We start from the raw sequence: 22,277 nt of genomic DNA on the forward strand, positions 1-22,277 counted from the left end.
AGGTTTGAAAACCAAGACACTTCTCAGAGGATGACCAAGTTTTTTTCACCCCTATTTTAATCTTTTTTAATTCTTATTCAAATGTCAGACTGTATATTCTTGAGAAACAAAACTTCATTGCTCTTTGTAAGTGTTATTGTTATCATGCTAGGATAATATCATTATATCAGTGGATTTAAATGGTTTAAAAATGATAACAATAAAATCATATATGACAATCATTTCGTCAAAGCCCTACCTTCATATTTTTTAATTTATTAAACTGTATTTTGAGTTTAATCCTGTGGTTTTAATTTCTGATATTTTAAATTTGACTGAAAAAAGTAAAGGTATAAAAAAAATAACCAAAGAATATATATTTATATAAGCGTGAAGTCAGCCCTGCGTCATGACGTCACAAGCCAACGCAACGGACGGCATAGTGGCGCACGGGGTGGAGCCTCCATACTAGCAGAAGAAGCTATTAGCTTAGCAGGGCTAGCTGCGCGGCCGCCTCGACGTTAGTTCTGAGTGTTTCCACGAAACCGCTTCATTTTGTCTTTAGCTTCGCGACTCGACACAGGTTTGATCAGGTAGAGGAACAACACACGCACGTTCTTCAAGCTGGTTTACGACGAGACAAGCCGCCATGGAGGCAGTGAACGCGTTCAACATGGAGGTAAAGTGTGTTCGCGCTAAAGCGCCCCGCGTAGCGACGTCAAAATCGATGCTAAACGTCATTCGTCGGTTTAGCTAATGTTGTATTAACGCGAACAAAATCTACATTTCAACAATAACTGCTGAATTTGTTCGTATTTGTCGACGTTAGCTCGGTTGACTCCGAGGTTTCGCTTTCAACGTAAAACAAGGCTCGGTTGGATTAGATAGCCGTTAGCTACCATCGCTCGAACACACGCAAGGCCCGTGCGTGTTTCCCAGTTTAACCTTTTAACGTACACAACCTTGAAAGATAACACAAACACACAGGACAACACCAGTGTGTGTTTAACGCTACACGCACAGTCTTGCGTTCTTTACGTGTGGGGCTGTTATTTTGTTACACATTACAGTTGCGCTAACGTCCATTTAACTAGTGTTTGTTTGTTTGGTGGAGTTTCGGTCGCAATTGTTTAAATAGCATGTTGTGATTGTGGATTGTTATGTAAATACTGGTTTGCACGTGAGGAAGCTGTCATTGCACCTTGCTCTGTTGTTGACTACATGTGTGGGGGGAGGGGGGATTACTGTCATTTGACAACGCGCTAATCTTATTTCTCATTTCTGCACATTCCTGTGAAACCTGACTATTTAGGATCAGATATCTCTTATATTCTCAGATGTTAATCATTAATAGAAGATGGATAGACAGATACTGAGGAAATTCCTTTTAACATTTTCTCATATTAGTGAAATAATTAATAACCACAGCAATAATATCACAATGTTATTTATAACAGCAAAACGTGATCTGAAGTGAGTACTTTGTGATAAACCTCCTCCCGGTGTTGACACATTTTATACACATTCATATATTGGTCTGTTATTATGTTGTTTTTGGTTAAAATGATATTGAGATATATTTGATTTTTTTTGTATTGCTCACAGACACTGTAAATGTCCACCTTCCTCTTGTAGATTATGATTTTTACAGTGTGACTGTGATAAATTCTGAATCTTTCATGAGCTAATTCAAAAACGGTTGTGTTGTCTGTAGAGCTCACAACTTGAATTTCCTGTAAAAAAACAATATTGTACAAAAATATTGTTAGAAAGGGGACAGAATATTTTCCCATTAGAAGTAGTCTACTTGGAAAATCAACATTTGATCAAGGCAAACTTGCGTTCAGGACATTTGTTTTCTCCACTTCACGGGAGCATTTTTACTTTTAGTAAATGTTTTGTTATCTGCTAGTGGAAAAGGGGCTTTATCCTGCTGTAACTCTAAGTGGTTTCTTTGCTGCCATTTTATTTATTGTATAAAGCAGAACACAGGATCTTTTCCCGTTTTATTTTACATTAGTATTAATTCCCTCAAAAGACTGGATATGATTCTTTGTTCTTTCTTTTTAAACCCATCAGTTGTTCTCCATGATCGACATGAAGCCCCCGATATCCCGAGCTAAAATGATGTCTGTAACTAAATCAGCCATCAAAGCTATCAAGGTAAAGTCAATGCTGTTATCAGGATTTTTCATCATTTTAAGCAGTGGCTCATTCAAGTGGTTTTCTCTAGACTTTGGGGATTTGCTGTTTTATAATTAAATTTAATACTCAGATCTTTATGACTTAGGATATGACCCACTATGTGTGGTGGTAAGACAGTAAATCTAATTTTTACTCATTTATCTATACTCACCTTTATTGTGTGTATTGTTGCATGTGACAGTTTTGTTTTTACTGGGAGATAAGCATCTGTCAATCAGCCCCTTAAGCTCAGATGTGTGTTTGGATGTTCTGTGCACTGTAGTGGAAATAAAACTCTTGGATTCTTTAATTTGAATTTGCTGCAGACATTTTGGTCTATTTTTTTTATTTGTATGGTGTGTCCCTGCTTTTCAATCAGTTTAACAGTATCGTTTAATTTCTAAAACCTATGGAAAGCTTTATAATTTAGAAATACTTCCATTGAGTTGTTTGGCTCATATTCTTTGTGGCACTCAAACTGGTGAATACAAAGGTCAAATTAAGAAGTCTCAGTTTTTCTAAATTAAATGTATGAATTTAATATTTCAATCATTTGTTTGCAGAGAAGGTTTTTGGTACCACTCACACACAGAGAGCCACACTGAAAAGCTTGAAGAACACTTGAAACATAGCAACATTATACAACACAATAGATTTAATTTGATCAGTCCAGGCTGTGGAGATATATTAGTCAAGTCAAATTTCAGAGTTTAAATCATGCTTTGGCTGTCTTTCAAACTGATCTCTATTTTGAGATGTAATATATCCAGTGGCATCCTGAAACTGAACCGTACTGATTAAATCTGGGGTTTCTGAAATATTTAGAAATTAAATATGACAGTTTAATCATGTGATGCCAGAATGGGTAATCTTAATTGACTTATTAGAGCAGTCCTTTCACTGTGTAGTGAATTAGATAACCTTGTATGATTGAAGTATTATGCTGTGACTGATAATGTATTCTGTTTTTCATTAGTTTTACAAACACGTTGTCCAGATTGTTGAGAAGTTCATCAAGAAGGTTAGTGCTATAGAGCTTCTTTCTTTCTGCACACCTCATCGAACATTTTAATGTACTTGACAAATCCAGTATGTGGTGAGACAATATGACTATATAAATTGTTTTGTTATTTTCTGTTTGTTTCCACCAGTGCAAGCCAGATTTGAAAGTCCCTGGTCTATATGTGGTTGATTCCATTGTTCGACAGTCACGGCATCAGTTTGGGGTTGACAAGGATGTTTTTGCGGCCAGATTCTTGAAAAACTTCCAAGATACCTTCCAAAATCTTTACCGCTGCCCAGAGGATGATAAGGTACTGTTGATATTGTGGTTTTGGTATTTTATATTTTAACTTTGGATGGTGTTGTCTAACGAGTTTGATTGTTTACATTTTTTCATAAATTAGACCAAAATTCTCCGTGTCCTGAACCTGTGGCAGAAGAACGGTGTGTTTGATATGGACATTATTCAGCCTCTGATGGATATGGCTAACGAACCAATTCTAGCTCCTCTTGTACTGAAAGGTAGAGAAATTAATTTAATTCTCTTTGCGCAAGAATTTGAGAGTTTTTAACAATACGCCTGCGTAAATTGATGTTTTTATTTCTCCACTATTTGATGAATTGACACTTTTGTCTTGTATACGAACAGTTCCCGCTGACCCCCAACCAGAGATCCAGCCTCCTATCACCCTTGCCTCAGCTTTGCCTGCTGTGCCCCATCTACCCACTCCTGATGCCTTAGCTGCTGTGGCACAGCTGTTTCAGTCCCCCCATGGGCAGGAGGTAAGTAATTCATTATTGTATCTCTTCCACCAGATCTATTATACATGTGTACAAATGTGTCACCAAAATGCTTTAAATTGTGAATTCTAGCTGCAGAGAATGCTCCAGAACTTCCAGCAGGCAGATAAGACCCGTGGGGCTGCCATAGCAAACAACGTACCAGACCCTGTCCAAATCCCTGTGGCCCAGCTCAATCCGTACAGTGCACACCCAGAAAAGAAAAGCTCGTTGGCTGAGGTAATTGCATCGCGCAGTGTCTCTACAAAATTCGCTTTAGATATTATCGATAGACTTTCCTAGCTAACATCACTGTATATTTGATATTATTCCTCAGAAACTCCTTGATCGTTTTGACTATGATGATGAACCTGAGGATATAGCTCCCAAAGAACTGAGTTCCCAGTCCCAGTAAGTTTAATGTTTTTTTAAAGATTTTTTTTCATCACTTTTCTCATTTATATGCTGTATATGTATTTGTTAGCAATGATGGCAAGACAGCTTAGTTTGTAGACTGACACTTCAAAGCATGTGGCACATATGTCACCAGTGCACCAGACGAATTAAATAAAATATCTTGTTTACTTTTGGTTCCAGTCCGCTCGCACTGAAAATGTGTTTTATTTAATTTGTTTTCCTTTGTTCACCTCACGATATTCTGTGTAGAATGATGGCAAGACACAAACATTTTGTGGATAAGTTATGCCTGTTATGTAGAAATTGGTATGTCAGAGAAAGCTCCAGTGAATCTGAACCTATTTGTTCCTCAGTTATCTTACAATGTCCTGGTAAGCTTTGCCACTTAGCTGGAATTCACTCCAAGGTTGTGGAAATTGAATCCGCAGATGGTTATAAATTATATTAAACTTATCTGCACGTTTCTTGCTTTAACTTTAACTATATCTGCCATGATGAACAATTACATTTCACAATTTTGGTGGTTGCTTTTGTTTTCCACTGTATTTGTAGATTCATAATACCCACACTCATTGTTTGTGTGTTTTCTCATGACAGATACATAACTGAAAAGGTTTTTAACCAGTTCCCTGGTCAGATGTCCAACACAGAGAATGTTTATCCACATATGATGGGACAGACCGACGGTATCGAGGTATCCAGTTATAACTACTTCATAAAACTACTATAACAACCCTTGTGTTTAGCACCAGCATACTGTCTGCAGATGTTGAGTGATCAGTTTTCCTCTTTTATATCTTCTTTTTGTGGCTGTTTCTTTGTGATCTCGCAGCATGATCGAGGAATGAGTCATGGCGAATATCATATGTTGGAAGATGGATACCATTCCATAGACGAGGGTTATTCCCAATCAAGGGTAAATCCTCAAACACAATTTAGTTTCATTTGATTGAATGTGTCCTGGCATTTTCTTGTTCATAAAACTGACAATGCGGTGACGTTTCTGTCATGTGACATTTTAATTTGAGACCCATGGTATGAACCTTTTGGAACTTGGAATCCTGTGCTTCATTTTTGGGGGGAAATTAACTTGTCATGTCATCATTGTCAATAGCGAAATTCAAGAGAAGACCCGAATATGAGGCGAGAGGGTAGACAGAGGGGCTTCGGCGGAAGATCTGGTTCCAGGTAAGAGTTTCAGTTTGATGTTTTCATGTTTGCTGGGGGCATGTGTAATACTAACCAAATCCTAATACTATGCTAAGACATAATTTTATGATGTGCCTTTGGGTAAATTACATGGCAGAGAGCATGTAGCATGTTGTAAAGGGCAGGCACTGACCCACTCAGCTGCTTTCACGGACTTTGAGAGATGGCTTCTCTTTTTGGAATTGCAACATGGTGACATCCTGTTGAACTGTGTGTTTCAGATCCCCCAGGAGAAGAAGATCAAGATCTACATCCCGCTCAAGAAGGTCAAGGCACAGACGCTCTCATTCTCGCTCCAGAGAACAGCGGGTGAGATCCCGTTCTCAAGACAGGAACGAAAGAGAGAAGGACAGGGAGCGCAGGCAGAAAGGTCTTCCCACCATAAAAAGCCAGACACTCAGCGGTATGTTCATTGAATATAAATATATTATTTTAAACTACATTTCTGTGCATCTGCCTGTAACAAACACTTGCCACTTACAAGGCTCTATATAACTTACCCTTGAATTTTACATGATTATTTTCTGACCAAACAACTCACCAGCTTTTTTGAGCTTTATTAAAAAACTGCACATTAATCCTGGCCTTTTGGCTATTGTTCCTTGTAGAGCTGCGGCAGTATTATAGAAACAAAAGGAGATTTTCTATCGAAACACAGTAACTTTGTAAGACATTCACTGGATTTGTCTCTTCGGTGTTATCTTGTGAAGTAAAAATGTAAACCCTTTAAACCCTAATCCTTTGCTTATAGTTTGTAGTACCACACTTTGGGTTGGACAACTAGACAAGAAGACCCAGCAGTCTGATGTGATGTGCCTTTTGGAAGAGTTTGGTCAGATTGAGTCCATCAATGTAAGTTTAGATTATTCACATCAAGATAATTTAGGCCTCTATGATCTAAAGCTCATGTTGTTTCCTATCTAACTGTTTTTGCTCCAGATGATTCCCCCGAGAGGTTGTGCCTATATTGTTATGGTTCACAGACAAGATGCCAATACAGCTTTGAACAAGCTCAGTAAGGGGTCATACAAAGTCAATCAGAAACCAGTTAAGGTACATTGTCTCTTTCTCATATTATTTTTATCTCCACTAATCTTCCATGTGTCGGTTCAGTATAATGTATTTGGATTTGTCATTATTTCCTAGATTGCTTGGGCTTTGAACAAAGGTATAAAATCAGCACACAAAAAGTTATGGGATGTGGAACGGGGGGTTACCTACATTCCCTGGAGCAAAGCCAAAGTCGATGAGTTGGAGATCTACCGAGAGGGGGGCATGCTGGACCCAGAGACACTGAATCCAGGTAAATGCGTAACTATTTCTTTAGTGTGGTCAAGATTCACCTGCCGCATCCAGTTTTCCTGATGTTGTCTTGTCAATTTCCTCTATGCATAGAGTGGACTAATGCCAAGGACCTCAGTACGCCGGCGGCTGTAAATGGAGCATTGGAGAGTGTGCCAGCAGATGGAATGGTCACTGCTCACATTCAGGTACTGCTAATACTGTCTTTAAACACATTCTTATTAATATCACATGTGATGTTTTATTGGTTTACTGCTTGTGGTGTTGGTCACTGCTCTTCTTGTGGAGGACATAAGGAAAACAAATTGTTGCATATGTGTAGTAGAGCTTATCTGAAAAAAAAATCCTCTAATCTTTATAAAAACAGTTTAAATTTGAAGAAATTACCCATTTAAATTATTAAATCTTTCAAATTAAAGTTGAAACTTTCATAGTACTAAGGCAGGGAATCACTACAGACTGTTGCATTCATTTGATATGGCTTGAAAAGCTATGCAATGGTATGTGTTATTTTTGTAATGTTAATTATTTGATTTATTTACTACCTTAAACATAAAAGAGAGATACATATAATTGATTCGATTATGATGTGGTATTAAAAGGTTAAATTCAGTGTATAATTTATTTCAGATTTATTATTTAAACCCAACATGAATAAAAGTAATATTTGTCATTCAATTCTCTAGAGGATTATAATTACAATCATTTGGTGCTGAAAGAAACTTCTTCAGTAGCTAGTTCATGAGCATTAAATTCTTCTCATTGTGTTATCTTTACTTTGCCTTGAACGCTGAGCTCAACTATAGTAACCTTCCCAACAAGGACAAGCAGCCTCTAATGGTTAAATGCATAAGAGTGGTCTGCCTCTAGAAAACATCAGTTAGTGTGCAACAGATGCGGGATAGGATTTTATAGTGCTGAAAATAAACTTTTTATGAAAAGAGCGATAAAGGAGTCGCCATAATGTCTTGAACAAGATTGGTTTCAGTGTCACCAAATAAACAGATAAGTGTAGTTTTGGTGATTTTTATCCACAATTCAGATAAGCTCCTCTGCCGATTGGAATTGAATTACAGTGCTTATCTTTTCCTCCTCTTTCTTTACAACACATTTGCATCTTCACTCACAAGTCTTGTATTGTGCAGTTTAACATATTCAAATAAAGTGGGTAATACGAAAACATCAATTACTGTGGTATGTGTAGAGGGAAGCTTTTTTTTTTTTACTTTTTGTCTTCTAATGACCATGTGCTGAATAAATGGTCGATGCACTAGCTTAAATAAAACATGATGGAGCTCTACTGCGTGCAACCTACCAAACATAGCAGGTCGGCCAAGCCTCCACTGGAGTTACAGTTTCTTACACGTCATGAGGTCGACTGTAGGCTGCTGGTGGGACGTAAAGCTCAAATTGAAGAAGCGTGACAAGGTAAGCCGACAGCACCCGTGTGCTAAACGTGGCGTTAAACCAGACAACTGTTATGAAAACTGGAGAAGAAAAGCAATTTTTTAAGTTAAGGGAAATGTTACTTAATAAAACTATGCTAGTGTCATTGTTCGTATCACACCTACCACTTCTATAAAGCTTACATTAAGAGGAGGACCATATATTTTGTCTCTGTTTTAAACTCACTGTGCATACGGTAGGTTTCAGCGCAGCAGTTGAATGTTTATCATTCATTGAATAATTCTGAAAAAAACTCACGTAGTCCTTTTTATTTTCATTTGTGGACTAGATTCAGAGCATTTGAGCTTATAGCTGATTTATCTTCCAAATGTGTGTGTGTCCAAATGAGTTTGTGTCCAAGTGCCTGCACAGCTGGGTCATGTTTGCTCCTCATTGAGCAGCATTGGGTCAAAGGCGCTTGAACTTTGAACTGATGTTTTACTTTGAATATTGCTGCTCCAACACTCAAGGAAAAATTTGTTTTGTACATACATATTGCAAGTTGTTTCACAAAAAACAGGCAACATTGGACTAGTTAACTCAACACTACATCTTCATGTGTACCTCTGCCTGAGCAGATAAACATTTGCTTATTTCAAGATTAATGGTCTGTATTTATCTTGTGCTTTTCAAGTCTTAATGGCCAGTCAGATTAGTTTACCATAGGTTTTGATACTTGGATAGTATTGATATGTCTTCAGTTAATTTGCTGTACAAATAAGTTGAGTATTGAAGGCTGCCAACTGACACTTGTTGCTCAAACCATTTTTGACATGAAACGCACCCACACCGGTTTTCTGCTGTTGTCTACATGCTAGCTCACACCACTGACGTATGGGCACATGTACCTGTCAGGACATGTCCCTTTCCTTTTTCCAACATCAATGCGCATCAACTGTCAAAGAAAGCTTTAACTTTATCACATTTACTGCCTGGATCTGTAAATCGCAGTTACAGCTCTTTCTCCGGCTCCTCTTTCTATACATGTGTCAAATAATGGGATTTGGTCCGTGTGCGTTGTGCTAAAAGTTTCATGTATTGTTATCTTCAAGAGCAGCTGATGTAAGTCAAATGTGTCAAGAAAGAAACATTGCTAAATGTCGCCAGATGAACATGTAGAGGAAATGAATTGTTCAATGTTGGTTTAACGCACTGGGTTGACAGAGCTTTAGTCACTTTTTTAACCTGTAGTACTGTGTAGCTTACAAAATAACATCTCATATAATTTCCTATAGTCCATATTTACTTCTGAGTTAATCTGAATGCTCCATTTACATGTTAAAATATTCACGTTGCCCCGATATTGTGGTTCCGTTTATTTGCTTCACCTGAGTTTAAAGGACTGAGCTTTAATTTCTTTGATACCATCGCTCAGTTGTTCACCACAAGGCCAAGGGACTGAGGTGACATAATATCTTCCATTGCCTTATCTCTTGCCAAACATTACTCCTGGCATCTCGGCCATAATACTCTTTATAATGCCCATTTGTAAGAGATTGGCTTCATTGAAGGGTCTGATTATTTAAATCCACTTATTGCATGTACTTGATCCATGATATCTGTATTCCAGGGTACATGTTTGGTAGTGTATTTTTCAATTTCCCATGGATATTGATAGAGCAACAAAAATGTAATGGCAGCCCTTTTTAATTTATAAACTCCTTGTAAAAAAAACAAAGGTGAAACTTCAGAGATCGCAGATATGGCCTGTATGCAATTTACCTGTTGTACATAAAAAAAAACCATAGGCTATTTAGTATAATAAATAGTATTGTAAACATTTAACATTAAATAGAAATCAATCTCTCAGAGCGAGTGTTTTCACTTTCAGCCAAAACATTCAAACCACTTGCCTGACATTGTGTTGGACGTCCTTGTGCAACCGAAACAGCTCTGACGGGTTGTGGCATGGACTTCACAAGACTGTGGAAGATGTCCTCCGGTATCTGGCACCAAGACATTAGCATCAGGTCCTTCAGGTCTTGTAAGTTGCAAGGTGGGTCCTCCATTGATGGGGGGTTATCCTTTCTGTGCATTCCACTTGTGCTCAATTTGTGTGAGAACAAGGGAACTTAAAGGCCAAGTGAACACCTTGAGCTCTTTGTAATGTTCCTGAATTGCAGTGGTGTGCAGGACAGGAAGTGGTTTATCTGGTCTGAAACAATGTTTAAGTAGCTGATGTGGGTCAAATAAACTCCACATGAATGTTAGGGCCCGAGGTTTCCTAGCAGAACATTCGCTTGAACCAGCACAATGTCTACACCGGTTTGCCTTCTTCCAATGGTGCATCCAGATGCCATCTCTTCCCCCAGGTAAACAATGCATGTGCACCAGGCCATCCATGTTATATAAATTAGGATTTATCAGTCTTCCACTGCCCAATGGTCCAGTTTTGATGCTCAAATGCCTACTGAAGGTGTAAATGGTAGTTGACATCGGTCGGCATTGGAACTCTGGGATGAGCACTGTGAGTCTATGCAGCCCCACAGCAGTCCTTACTGGGCAAGAAAAGAACCTTGGGCGTCAATGACCCTGTCGCTGGTTCAACAGTCTGCAGACCTTGTACGACTTTGTAGGCACGGACCACTGCTGGGTTACCTACACCCAGAGGACTTGCTGTTGCTATTGTGATGCCTGGACTCAGTCATGCAACCAGCTCAATTTAGCCTTCATGAGAGATGCTCAGATCCTTACACTCTACTTCTTCCTGGTTCCAACACAACTTTAAATGTGACTGTTCACTCGCTGTCAGTGATTTGAACATTATGGCTGATGCATTTTTTATATATAAAATTACTAAATCAACAAAATTAAATTAAATTAACCTGGCAGATTCATAAATTCTGATGGAAATGGTCTCGATGTTTTTAGGTTAAAAGTGCGTTTATGCTCCAAAAAATATTGTATGTTTAAATTTACATAATTGAAATAAACAAAACTATTCTAATCAATTACTATGTCACAGTAATTGCACTTAACGTTCTGTTTTCACAAAGGTTTGCGTTGTTACTAATCTTTGTGCCTGTGCTTAAAATAGAGATATAGAATCTAAATGTGCACAAGACAGGAGAGATAAAGGACTTTTTGTCGTCCTTACATTTTAAAACATGTTTACATGCATGAAAAAGATTTATATTCTGGGTGTTGTAGAAATCAACGGTCTGATTCTTAATCCTCTGGAGCCTCCTTACGTGTGCTGATAAGGTTCAGGTTGTTCACGCATCATGAATTAAAATGTCAAATCTGAGCAGTCTTCTACTTTCAGTAATTTTCCTGTGAAAAGACATTTCAAGGGAAGAGAAGAATTCTTCAGTAAGCTTCACACAATACAACAGTGGTCTTTATCCCAGTCTGGAGAACGTCAAACTCACATGAGTCCTCACAAAGGTGAGTGTTATAGAAATCATCTTTGGATATTGGGATTTCTGCTCTTGGATGAAACTGTGGAATGGCTGAAAGGTAATGAAGGGCTCATTCATAATGATAAAGACCTTCTGAATTTTCACATGTCACTTTCTTCACTCAATATCAAGGTCGTGTTATCGTAGAGCTGCTTCATTACTGTCTTCTTACATGTTTTACAAGTAGCAGGTATAAATAAAGAGCAAAGCCATTATATTGAAGAGTGACAGCCTTGAGCTGATCCCCATCAGGCTCATGATCAAAGACTCTGCCCTTCTGGAAGGGTTTTACTCTGTGGAATAAACCTGCAGTACAAAAAAGAAGCTGCTATAATCCTGTCTTTTCTGCTGATAGAATAAAACAGCAGGCTCAGGGCAGAACACTGGAATGCTTCAACTGAAGTGATACGTTTTTACTGTAATTCTTAAACAGCATGAAAGGTCATTCCCATAGAATATATGACAGGTGCTCGGTGATTGACCTCAGGCTGTAGATAGTTAAATGATTCACTATATCTCCCATTGCAAGGTAATGAAGTTAAATCATTTTGTGTATCTTTTTGTTTCTATTTTGCTGAAGGTTAACAATTTTGTAAAATGACAAACTGGGATCGGCAGCTTTCGAAGAAATAGGCCAATACCTAAGATAGAGAAAGTGAACTCCTCTCTGAGCCTGGTTTCTTCATGAGGTTGAGGCAAAGAGAGTGAAAGTTAAAGGTTCAGTATGTAGAGTTCGGTGACATCTAGTGGTGAAGTTGCATGTTGCAGCTCCCCTTTCAAACAAGAAAGAACCTGCTGTAGACTAAAGTTAAAAACTCAAAAGGTGTTAGTTTGTCCAGTCTGGGCTACTGTAAAAAACATGGCGGCCTCCATAGGGAAGACTCCCTAAAAACTTTTTATATATATATATAAAGTTTTTAAAATATAAAGGGCTCATTCTAGGGTAAAGAAAATAACACTTATATTTATAAGAAACACACTAGTGAAAAAATCCCTAGGATTATTTTATATTCAATTTCTGCTAAGAGATCCCTTTCACCTAAATCTTACACACTGGAACTTTAAAGCCAATAGGTGTAGGATTGGAAAATATCCATCTTTGGCGCCCCCTAATGGCAGTTATAGAATTGACACTTTATGAGCTAATTACGCCATCATCATGGCCTGATGAGGCATTTCTGCAAAATATCAATTTGGAAACTGAGGCCCTGTTCAAGCCTGAGAGATCTGATGACAAGTGGACAACATACAGTTTGTTCACATGTGGCATTGAAATGTGTCCTGAGTGGGATTGCACCTTCCTGCTCTGTAAAGACATGTCACTTCTATTTGTGCAGATCAAATTGTGTTTTGTTTTTTTTAGTCTGTTTACACGTGTGTGTCTGTGGCTCCGTACACACCTGGTGATGACATGTTGTTTCTGTTATCACACCTGTACGTAGAGATGTCCACTTGTGATAAGAACACACCCTGATCACACCAGACCACATTCGGAAGAGGTCTGGGCCTTGGTCCACATTCTTTTAGCAGTGTGAACGTCATGTTCAGTTTTTCTATGAACTGTACCCATGCTGATTTGTTTGTGGCCCCCTGACTCCTTTCTCTTTTATGCTGACACACAGACATACAAATAGTGTCATCGGACACATCTGTAAACACACTGGTGAAAACACAAATAACTAACACAAATTGTGTTCATTTGCACGTCGAGCGGGGAAGTGAGATCCGGTCACAAGTGGTCACAGGAGACCTGTTGATGAGATCGCTCAGGACGGATGATGATACCAGAGGTGCACAGGGCCTCAGGGTCTGTGTGACCGACACATGGAGCCTAGGAATGGAATGGAATGCGGCCCAGTATAAACTGAGGATGCAGATGGCTGCGTTCATACCTGTAGTTCCAGCTGTCAACTTGTTATCTGATCACTCCGGATGGATTTCAATATCAGGTGTGAACAGGGTTTGGGTGATTCAGGATTACTATGTTTTTGAGTATGAAAAATAGATCAGTTTCTAAGATCCACAACAGTGGTCCTCTTTTCAACCACTGGTTGATTTACTGACCTGAACTTAGCAGTGGTTTATTGAGCAATTACCAGAGCTCAGATTTCTGTGGGGATTCATGCCTTTATTTATACTTTTTACATGCACTTCGGTCACTTGATGTTTCTAGAAAGATAAAAGTCACAGTGTTTGAACTTCTTGTGATGTGGAACAAATTACTACAATCCCTTAGTAATGTCCTTGATTTACACACATTTAAACTTACATCCTCCATTTGCAGTGTAGATTTATTTGTGTGTATTTTGCACATGTATGTATTTCAGGCAGTAAACATAGAGCCCACTGGGTTCAGAAATATTTCTGAATGGCTCATTATAGATCCTTGGACATTCTAGCTGTCAAATATTACACTTATAATATTAATACTATCAAATACTATAAGATATTCTAAGTGTTGTAGCGATTTGCTTTAAGGTGTAAACAGTCAATATTGCGACAAACAATTATGAATAGAATTAGCTTTTTTCTATCTGGGGGGTGATTTATTTTGACAATGTAGAGATTTTTTTCCCATGAATCCACTGGGATGTTTTTTTGTGTTTGTTGTCCTCGTGCTGCAGGAGGTCGGCTACATTATGAAAGGAAACTGTTTCATTCATTATCTGTAACGAGATTCGTGGGTGAACTTGATTTGTAGCCAGTGTTTCTCCAGCTTTGGCATCAAGCAGTGAGAATCAAGGGAGAAGCATCTGGCATCTCGCAGCATCTGGTAGGCCGTGAGTTTTGACTTGATATGCTCAGTGACTGTGAAAAGCAATCATACACACGTAGGGAAATGTGATTTGTGTTAGTTATAGATTTAGAGTTGCAGGTTGTAATATGACGAAATTATGTCTGAAAATAAATGAAATTAGCACTTTGGATTAAATGAAAGCATCAGAGGTCTAAACATACATTGGTAAATGATATGTCCATCACTAATTACATCTTATCAAATTGAATTACTCAAGATTGCAGTGGCAGCTTCGTAGCACATGTAGCATATGTTTCTTGTTTTAATTAGAAATATTTCATAACAGTACTTAAGTCGTTTAATCATAACTATTCTAAACTTTATTTTCCAAACACTGATCATTTGTCATTTTATTAGGTAGTAACAATACACATTCTAAATATCTATAAAGCATTTTTATATTTTAATCTGATTATTATTATCGAAGACACAGTCAGATGTGTATTAGCCTTGTGATATAAAATAATTATCATCTCAGTTTAGGTGTAACACTGATACTTTACACCTGTGATTGTTGCATTCAAGGCAGTATTTATAGTTTGTATTTATGCTATTGATAAATACAAGTATTGTTAGCCTTTAGATTCTCACTAAAGTCAAGTGGCAGTTTATGAGAGTAAAGTTCTGGACCTTCATCACAGATACACAACTTCTGTCTGTTTATAGGTGAGCAGATTATCTTATGTGTATGAGTTTCTATATAAGTAAGTGGTAGTTTTATTGCAGTGTGTCTATATTACTGTGTGTGTGTGTTGCACATGTTTGAGTGTTTATTACATGACAATGGGGATTGTGAAGGAACTTAACACTTCACTGGCCAGGTCACGACCTTGACCTTAAACAAAGCCCTTGTGTTGTATCAGTCAAATCCTAGTGATTTATGCTTCTAGGATTTTGTAAATAAACATTTTGAATAATTGGGGAGTATTGTAGGAAATTAATGCAGCTCAGCATTATCAGAGCAGTGATTTGCACCCTTTGAATTTAGGTTTAATAATTTATATCAAAAGCCTGTCGCTTCAGCAGTCGCTTCTCTACCATTGAAAATCGAAATGTGCATATTATTCTCCTCCATGAAGGAAAACGTCCTCGTCCTATAGTGGCTGTTAACTGCTGTGTGTTGTTGCTACTACACACAGTGTTTAAAGTGCCTTGAGGCTATAATAGTGTTTGTTGCAGTGATGTTCACAATACATACCTAGAGCATGTTACAACACAACTGTAACTGCAAACTGCTGTTGGTCAGTGGTAGACATACACTTTGTTTGACTTATTTACACACAGCAGTTAAATGTGAGTGTGTGTGGCTGTGAAGGAAACATATTTTGTTACTGTTGTGGGGTTGGTTCGAACCCTGCAGTATTCTGTGTGTGCAAGGGGTTAAGTAACAAAGCAGTGATGTAGTTTGAAATTTTAATCACAATAAATATAAGTTGACTTGAAAGCAATGGTGCCGTCAAGAATCTAAAATTGATATTTCGTGTTTTTATACAGAATTACTTCAACGTGGAGTTCGTTCATTCTAAATGAAATAGATAGGATTCAACATGTCCTGCTGAAACAACAGTTCACGGCCAGTAAAGGTTCCTGTAGTTCTGATTCAGACTGGGCAATAGTTTTTAATTCATAGTTACTGTAATTAATGTATGGGTATAGATATGTAGGTCCTTTGGATTGATGCAATATCCATTCATCGATTCTGGTTTGTTCTTATGGGATTGAGTCCATCCTCTCTCTCATTTATGTCACAATGTTCATCAAGGGGGGGGGGGGGGGGGGTCCTGTTTTTCATATGATCTGACTCAAGATTGTTGCAGATATGATGTAAATAATAAAAATGTTCTGTTCTTATTAAAAGTTTGTCTCCCTTTTTATCTGTGCACTTCCTCAACCTTGTGCTTGTTTTTCTTTTTTGTGTGAATGTAATCTGATTTATAATCTCTGTATAATAATGAACAATAATTCTGTCCTGGGGAAACATTAACATTTTGTTCTTCAAACATGAAAAAGTGTTTTTCCAAGTGTTATAAATGGAGCTGCCTCGTGCTGTGCAGCCAGAAGATGTTTCTACAGTTTCTTCTTTGTGTTCACCGCTTCAAGGCGACTTCCTTGTTTGCTTTATTTTAATGTTAATTGGATGCTGTTGTGTTTCTGTGTCTTTCAGGCACCTGCAGTTCAACAGGTAGCACCCATGAGAAGTCCACCTGCTTTTCCTGCCCCCATCATGCTGTCCCCGACAGGCATGCCTCCGGGTGGAGCCCCATTCATCCCCGCTGAGTTTGACCATAAACACCTGGCACCAGGTAAGACTTATATAAAGAAGATAATACTGTAGATTCATCTAAAGGGAATATCTGGAAACTGTCATGTTTAATAAAATGTCTCTTTGGACTATAGTCTTGTCTTAATGGTATTTCTTTACAATGTCCCCTCTGGTCTGTCACAATACTTGATTTCCCACTGTGGAGTAGAAAACCTTATCGTTTCCCTTCTTCAAGCAGGAAGTGTAAAACCTCTGGAGGACTCCATCATGGAATCTAGAAGAGAAGGCCCTCCGTCAGATGCAGGCAGTGACCATCAGCTTGGCTCGCCCGGGGCACCAGGGATGACACATCCTGGCTCGGCAGTCATGCAGGGTCCAAGGCCGGGCATGCCGCCCATGCAGCCACCTCCAGGCATGCCACCGTTCCTCTCGCCTCCAAACCTGCCGCACATGCCCCCGCAGATGATGTTCCCACAGGAGCGGTTCAGAATGCCCATGCCCTTCGCCCCTCGTGGGCCTCCTTTCCTTCGACATCCCTCCATGGGACCAGAGGGCATGGACGACAGGGAAGGGAGGCACTTCAGCAACGGGAGGCCAGGATTCGGGGGCCCACCTTTCCACAGAGGGCGGTGGTAGAGGTGGGGCTCGAACCTGCGGGGAGAAGACGCTGACAGATTCTGGGACATGTGGTGTAACTGATTGGAACGACTGGTGGAGCAGAAACATGAGTTCAAACTTTATTTTACACCACCAGAACCTTTTTTTGTAGCTAAAAGCAAAGCACGTAAAACAAAGACTGGGTGTTCTGAATGTAGTCGCCGCTCCTCTGAGTTCAACAGAGAAGAGACTCTCCTGTAAATACTGTACTTGCTTGTAGCTGTTGAATATCTTTTTTGTATATTTGAAGTTGTGTAGTTAAAATCCGTAATAATGATAGTTTGAAGTTAAAAACAAACAAACAAGCCAATCTGTATTTTTGAGCTTATTCCCTCACCTGAGTTTTTGTGTACGGAAGAAAGATAATGAAATCTATAATTCACACCTTTTTTGGTATTTTGTTTTTAGTAAAGAAAATATATAATGCTTTGTAAACACTCATATTTAATTCTTTACCAGAAATGTCTGATTTCATTTGAAGCAGGGAATTTCATGTCCTGCCAGTAGAGGGAGGAGTAATGCCTGTTACCATGGCAAACCTCTGATGTACATAAAAATCACATGAAGTGAATATTAAAAAAGAGGGACTACCATTTGATCTGCTGTGTCTGTTTTTGTTGATGAATGTGATGTTATTAATATCTGCGAGTTTGTGAAATATCGTGGATGAGGTTTTCATCTACAGCAAGAAAAAAAAAGTAATATATGTCTATTTATATAATGATGAGGAAGAATAACACAAAATTGATCCACCTCAGATTTGTACAATGTAGCATTTGTCGTCCTCTGACCATAACAAAGGGTTCAAACCCACAAACCTCACTCAGGAGCAAAAATGTTAATCGATATGAAATTTAGATCCTGATATCATTTTCTTACCACATGACCCAGCCTTACTCAATAATCTGTTTTCAGACACGTATAGAAATAGTCACTTAAAAAATCAACTGTTTCATAATAAGCATTCCCATGATTTCCCTTTTTTTAGAGATAGGCTCTTTTGATGAAGACTAGAGCTGCTTTGATCATGATCCTATTTAGTTTTGATGAAATTACTGTATGTGTGCAGGAGATCAGAATAATGGGACTCACAAATAGACAATAATAATAATAGAAATAACCTTTAATTTATTATTCAGGCTAAAGGTCCAGGTAAAATACAAAAGATATAGTATAAAATAAACAACTGTATATAATCATAATAATGATGATTAAAGTATTATCATATTAATACTAATGTATCTGTTTGCTCACATAATAATACAAATAACCTTTAGATTATTATTCAGACTAAGGGTGCAGATTACATACAAATTATATAGCATACATAAACGATTACTACTACTTATAATAATAATATAATAATATTTTCAGTTATTGAACCGGAGCTGAGCAGCTGATTGGCTCCCAGAAAGAATAAGTGACATTCTCGTGATCCAGTCGCACGCCGTATCCAGGGCCCGCGGACCCCGCCCCTGCGCGCGCGGTGGAAACAACACGCATGGTCCGTGGACGAGGCAGTGGCGGGGGTCTCACGCGCACACACACACGGATGGTCAGCGTGGGGAACATGACGGGGACGCAGCCGGGAGTCGCGAGCGGCGGTGACAGGTACGTTTGGGGCAGCGGAGGGACACCGGGGAGCTCGCATGTCCGATGCCGCCTCTGCGTGGTCCTAGCGCCGACGGGACGCATGAGCGCGTCACTCCATCATACAAGTTTGATATGAGGGGAAGGACGCGGCTGCACCGAGGCGACGGGTCGGTGGTCGAGGCCGAGGAACTGCGCCTTTGTGCAGCCGGTGTCCGCCATCACAATCCGCTCGGTGGTGCGGTGGTTGAGAACATGTCATGCAGCTGGATGACGCGTGCACATGCAGCAGCGGGGGGTTACCGTGCATGTGCACACATTCTAATAGCCCTGCACTTGTATGCCGCATCCTGCACAAGGTTGCAGTTGCGGGATGTTGCATTTACATGCACCTGAGGAAAAAGAGACCCCCCCCCCCCCCCCCCCCCCCCCCACCGCCTCCAGCGAGGAGTCCCTGCCCTGATCCCAGAGGTGTGTGTGTGCACGCCTGCCTGGTCATCTCCTCCTGTAGCCTCCTCGGTGCGGTAAATGGTCTCGTCGCGTGTCTCTGTGCAGACTCTGTATTTACACCTCGGTGGATGGATCGCGTGCAGGTGACTCATCCGAAATGCGAGAGCTCGTGTTGTGCGGCTGCTTTAACTCAAATGACCTCGAGGTGTCAAGTTTGTTGCAGCGTCACTGCCGCCGAACCAGTGTTGTGCTCCTGTCATGCAGAAGCCACTGGTGATGGTGTTCATCCTGAGCTGGAGGCTGCAGAGGTGACTTTCCACTGGTGGTACTGTGCAGGTTACCACTGTTTTTTTAATGGTATATCTTTTATTTATAAATCAGCATTATTATGGGCTGGGTCAGTCACTTTTGCTGACTAATGTTTTCCTATAGGCAGTATTTGCTCTAATTGTTTTTTCTGCAATGTGTCCTTCCAAGTGACACATGTAGATTGGAGTGCTCGGAGGCACAGGGTGCAGCTTTCTCTCCGGCAGCAGCTGGTGTTTGTGGTTTGTCCAGTTTGACCCGCCTGCTCCACGAAACAATCCATTATATACATATGTCTGCATTTACCTTAAGGTGGTTTGGACACCAGAGAAAAGATATGTGATCTATGACATCCTGTCAAGATGAGATACTCCTTCATTAGTCCCAGGACCGGGAACATGTTACAGCAGAGAGCAGTTAAAAGTAATAAAGAGGATATCAATACTAACACCTGTAAAAGAAAGCAGTACTATATACAAAGCAAAAATAATACATTGTTAGTATAGATTTGTTTTGACATTTTAATAGATGAAAAATGTATCTTGCACTATTAAATAAAGTAAGAGTTAGAATATAAAGCGAAGAACTGGTGCGGAAGGGAAAATTAAACATTAGTGCAGATGATGCTCTAATAGTATGTCGTTGTCATTTTCAGAACTTTATTGAGATTAGTGTTAAACTTCATTTAGAAAACCGATGGTTGATTCTGGTTGGACCTTTGCTGCAACACAGTCTCATCTTCCATCGACGAACTCTGTGTAGCATCAAATATCCACTGTTTGTCTCAATTGATACCTCCAGCACCTGTTCTGCCAAAATATATTTGACCTTTACCCTTTTGTTAAGTTCACACTTGTTGAATTGGACAGTTGTTGCAGTGGACGACGGCTGTGAATCACTCTGTGGAGGACTCGCAGGGTTGCAGAGGTCATGACCTTCTGCAGCAGCCTGAGTGAACCACGGGAAGAAGACATCCAGCAGAATGTCCTCGGTGTTCAGTGATGTGTCCTCAGGGTGGAAACCTGAGCCCACCTGTGTGACATGCCTGCACAGGGACCTCTCCCACTGTGTGTGTGTGTGTGTGTCTTTGTCGAGTTGTAACTGGTCTTCTTGCCCCCCCCCCCCCCCCAGCCCCTGGCTTGCATCCACACTCTTTAAACTCGGCATCAGAGACCTCCGATGTCAGACCAACTTGAGGCAGCGTAGCCACTGTTGTAGCAACACATGAAAGAATGTCCACACATTCACATGGTAATTTGTTGGCTTTTTGCACAGAGCACGACTTTGTTCCTCATGCTAGCACCCAAGTGTACGACCAAACACAGATGATTTCTTCACATGCGCATAATTTAACCCCGGTAAGTGCTCTTTGTGAATTATTCATCTCCATCCTACTTGCACATAACTCTCCATTCATTTGCAAAGCGGCGCAAAGTAAATACTGAAGACAGTCTAGTGTTTTTGCTTGAATAGCAAACGGAGCTCAGCGTGACGGCACCAACACAGGCCATTCATACCAACACACACTCCCCATTAACTACTGTATCACTCAGAGGGGTTTGGATTTGTGTAAAAAAATCTGTGTTATGAATTGTTAATGCCAAAATGACTTGTGTGTTTCTGCACGATGTTTGACTTCTTCTATCTCTTGTTAGATTAGAGTTGAGTCACTTGCAGCCCAGTGTTGGTTTACATAGTCGTGTGGGTGAGAGAACAAGTCGGCAAATATGAAGAGCTGGGTTGTTGTGCCATTATTCTGCCCATTATGCTTTAACATTTAAATCACCACATCTCTGTCTCTATATACTCCTCCACGGTCCAGTTAGATCCAACTGGCCAAGCTGTTTAAATATTTGAACAAACTTTGGGCTTGAGTGGTGTTTGAGTTTCAGTTTTTTGAAGCTGAATTGACGCTCTGGTCAAAGACAGATTCCAGTTTTGAGTTGTTCAATTAAATCCTAGAAATGAATCTTAACCTCTCAATATTTGTGATGTTGATACAATCACCTGATCAATGGGTCAGCTGACCGAGAGAGAAATCATTGAAGTCATTGACTAAGTGTCAACGCTCGCTTATGGATTTGCTTCCCCCGCTTTATATCCTGTAAAAAAACAGTATATTTTAAGGTGTTAGGCTGTTGATCTGACCCCCCCCCCCCCAATTCTCCTCTTCGGGGGGGTTGAAATGCACATTTCACTGAGTTGAGGTGCATTGATCGATTTGACCAGTCGCAGACCTTCCACTCCCCCCCGCCCCTTCTTGTGTTGGCTGGGTTTTCTGAGTCATTGTCTTGCTGCGTGATTCAGTTCCTCCCATTTGGATGAAATTGGCTGAGAAAAAGAAAAACGTTTCTGTAGACTTTGAATTTCTCACTGCTGATACCATCGTGAATTCCTAAATATTCGTGATTCCTTGCCAATTCCAGGAGATTGGCTCGTATGTGTTGGATCAGGAGCAGATCCTTTGTGTTCCTGAGCTTTTGTGGCTCATGTC

At 39.7% G+C, this 22,277-nt stretch overlaps 1 protein-coding gene across 2 annotated transcripts; it reads left to right on the forward strand.

The window, feature by feature from the left end:
* The first annotated feature begins 429 nt into the window (after positions 1-429).
* LOC133951483 (SR-related and CTD-associated factor 4-like) lies at positions 430-18,030 on the forward strand. Of its 2 annotated transcripts, none has more exons than XM_062385438.1 (18): positions 430-658; positions 2,059-2,142; positions 3,140-3,184; positions 3,315-3,476; positions 3,570-3,687; positions 3,815-3,948; positions 4,039-4,185; positions 4,283-4,356; positions 4,960-5,056; positions 5,195-5,278; positions 5,477-5,550; positions 5,793-5,974; positions 6,323-6,423; positions 6,511-6,624; positions 6,718-6,874; positions 6,967-7,061; positions 16,682-16,820; positions 17,016-18,030. In XM_062385438.1, exons 1-18 carry the CDS (start codon positions 629-631, stop codon positions 17,414-17,416), a joined length of 2,238 nt encoding a protein of 745 aa, XP_062241422.1. In that variant the 5' UTR covers positions 430-628; the 3' UTR covers positions 17,417-18,030. The 2 variants fall into 2 exon arrangements, with proteins under 2 accessions (XP_062241422.1, XP_062241424.1); XM_062385440.1 differs by having other exon boundaries at positions 17,019-18,030.
* Positions 18,031-22,277: the final 4,247 nt, after the last annotated feature.

This window comes from Platichthys flesus, chromosome 4 (assembly GCF_949316205.1).
Source record: "Platichthys flesus chromosome 4, fPlaFle2.1, whole genome shotgun sequence".
NCBI lineage: Eukaryota > Metazoa > Chordata > Actinopteri > Pleuronectiformes > Pleuronectidae > Platichthys > Platichthys flesus.

Coding starts and splice junctions, on each gene's coding strand:
- LOC133951483 (XM_062385438.1), top strand. CDS start 629: ATGGAGGCAGTGAACGCGTTCAACATGGAG. Junction 5,551..5,792: donor GGCGGAAGATCTGGTTCCAG/GTAAGAGTTTCA, acceptor TGTGTGTTTCAG/ATCCCCCAGGAGAAGAAGAT. Junction 6,875..6,966: donor CCCAGAGACACTGAATCCAG/GTAAATGCGTAA, acceptor CTCTATGCATAG/AGTGGACTAATGCCAAGGAC.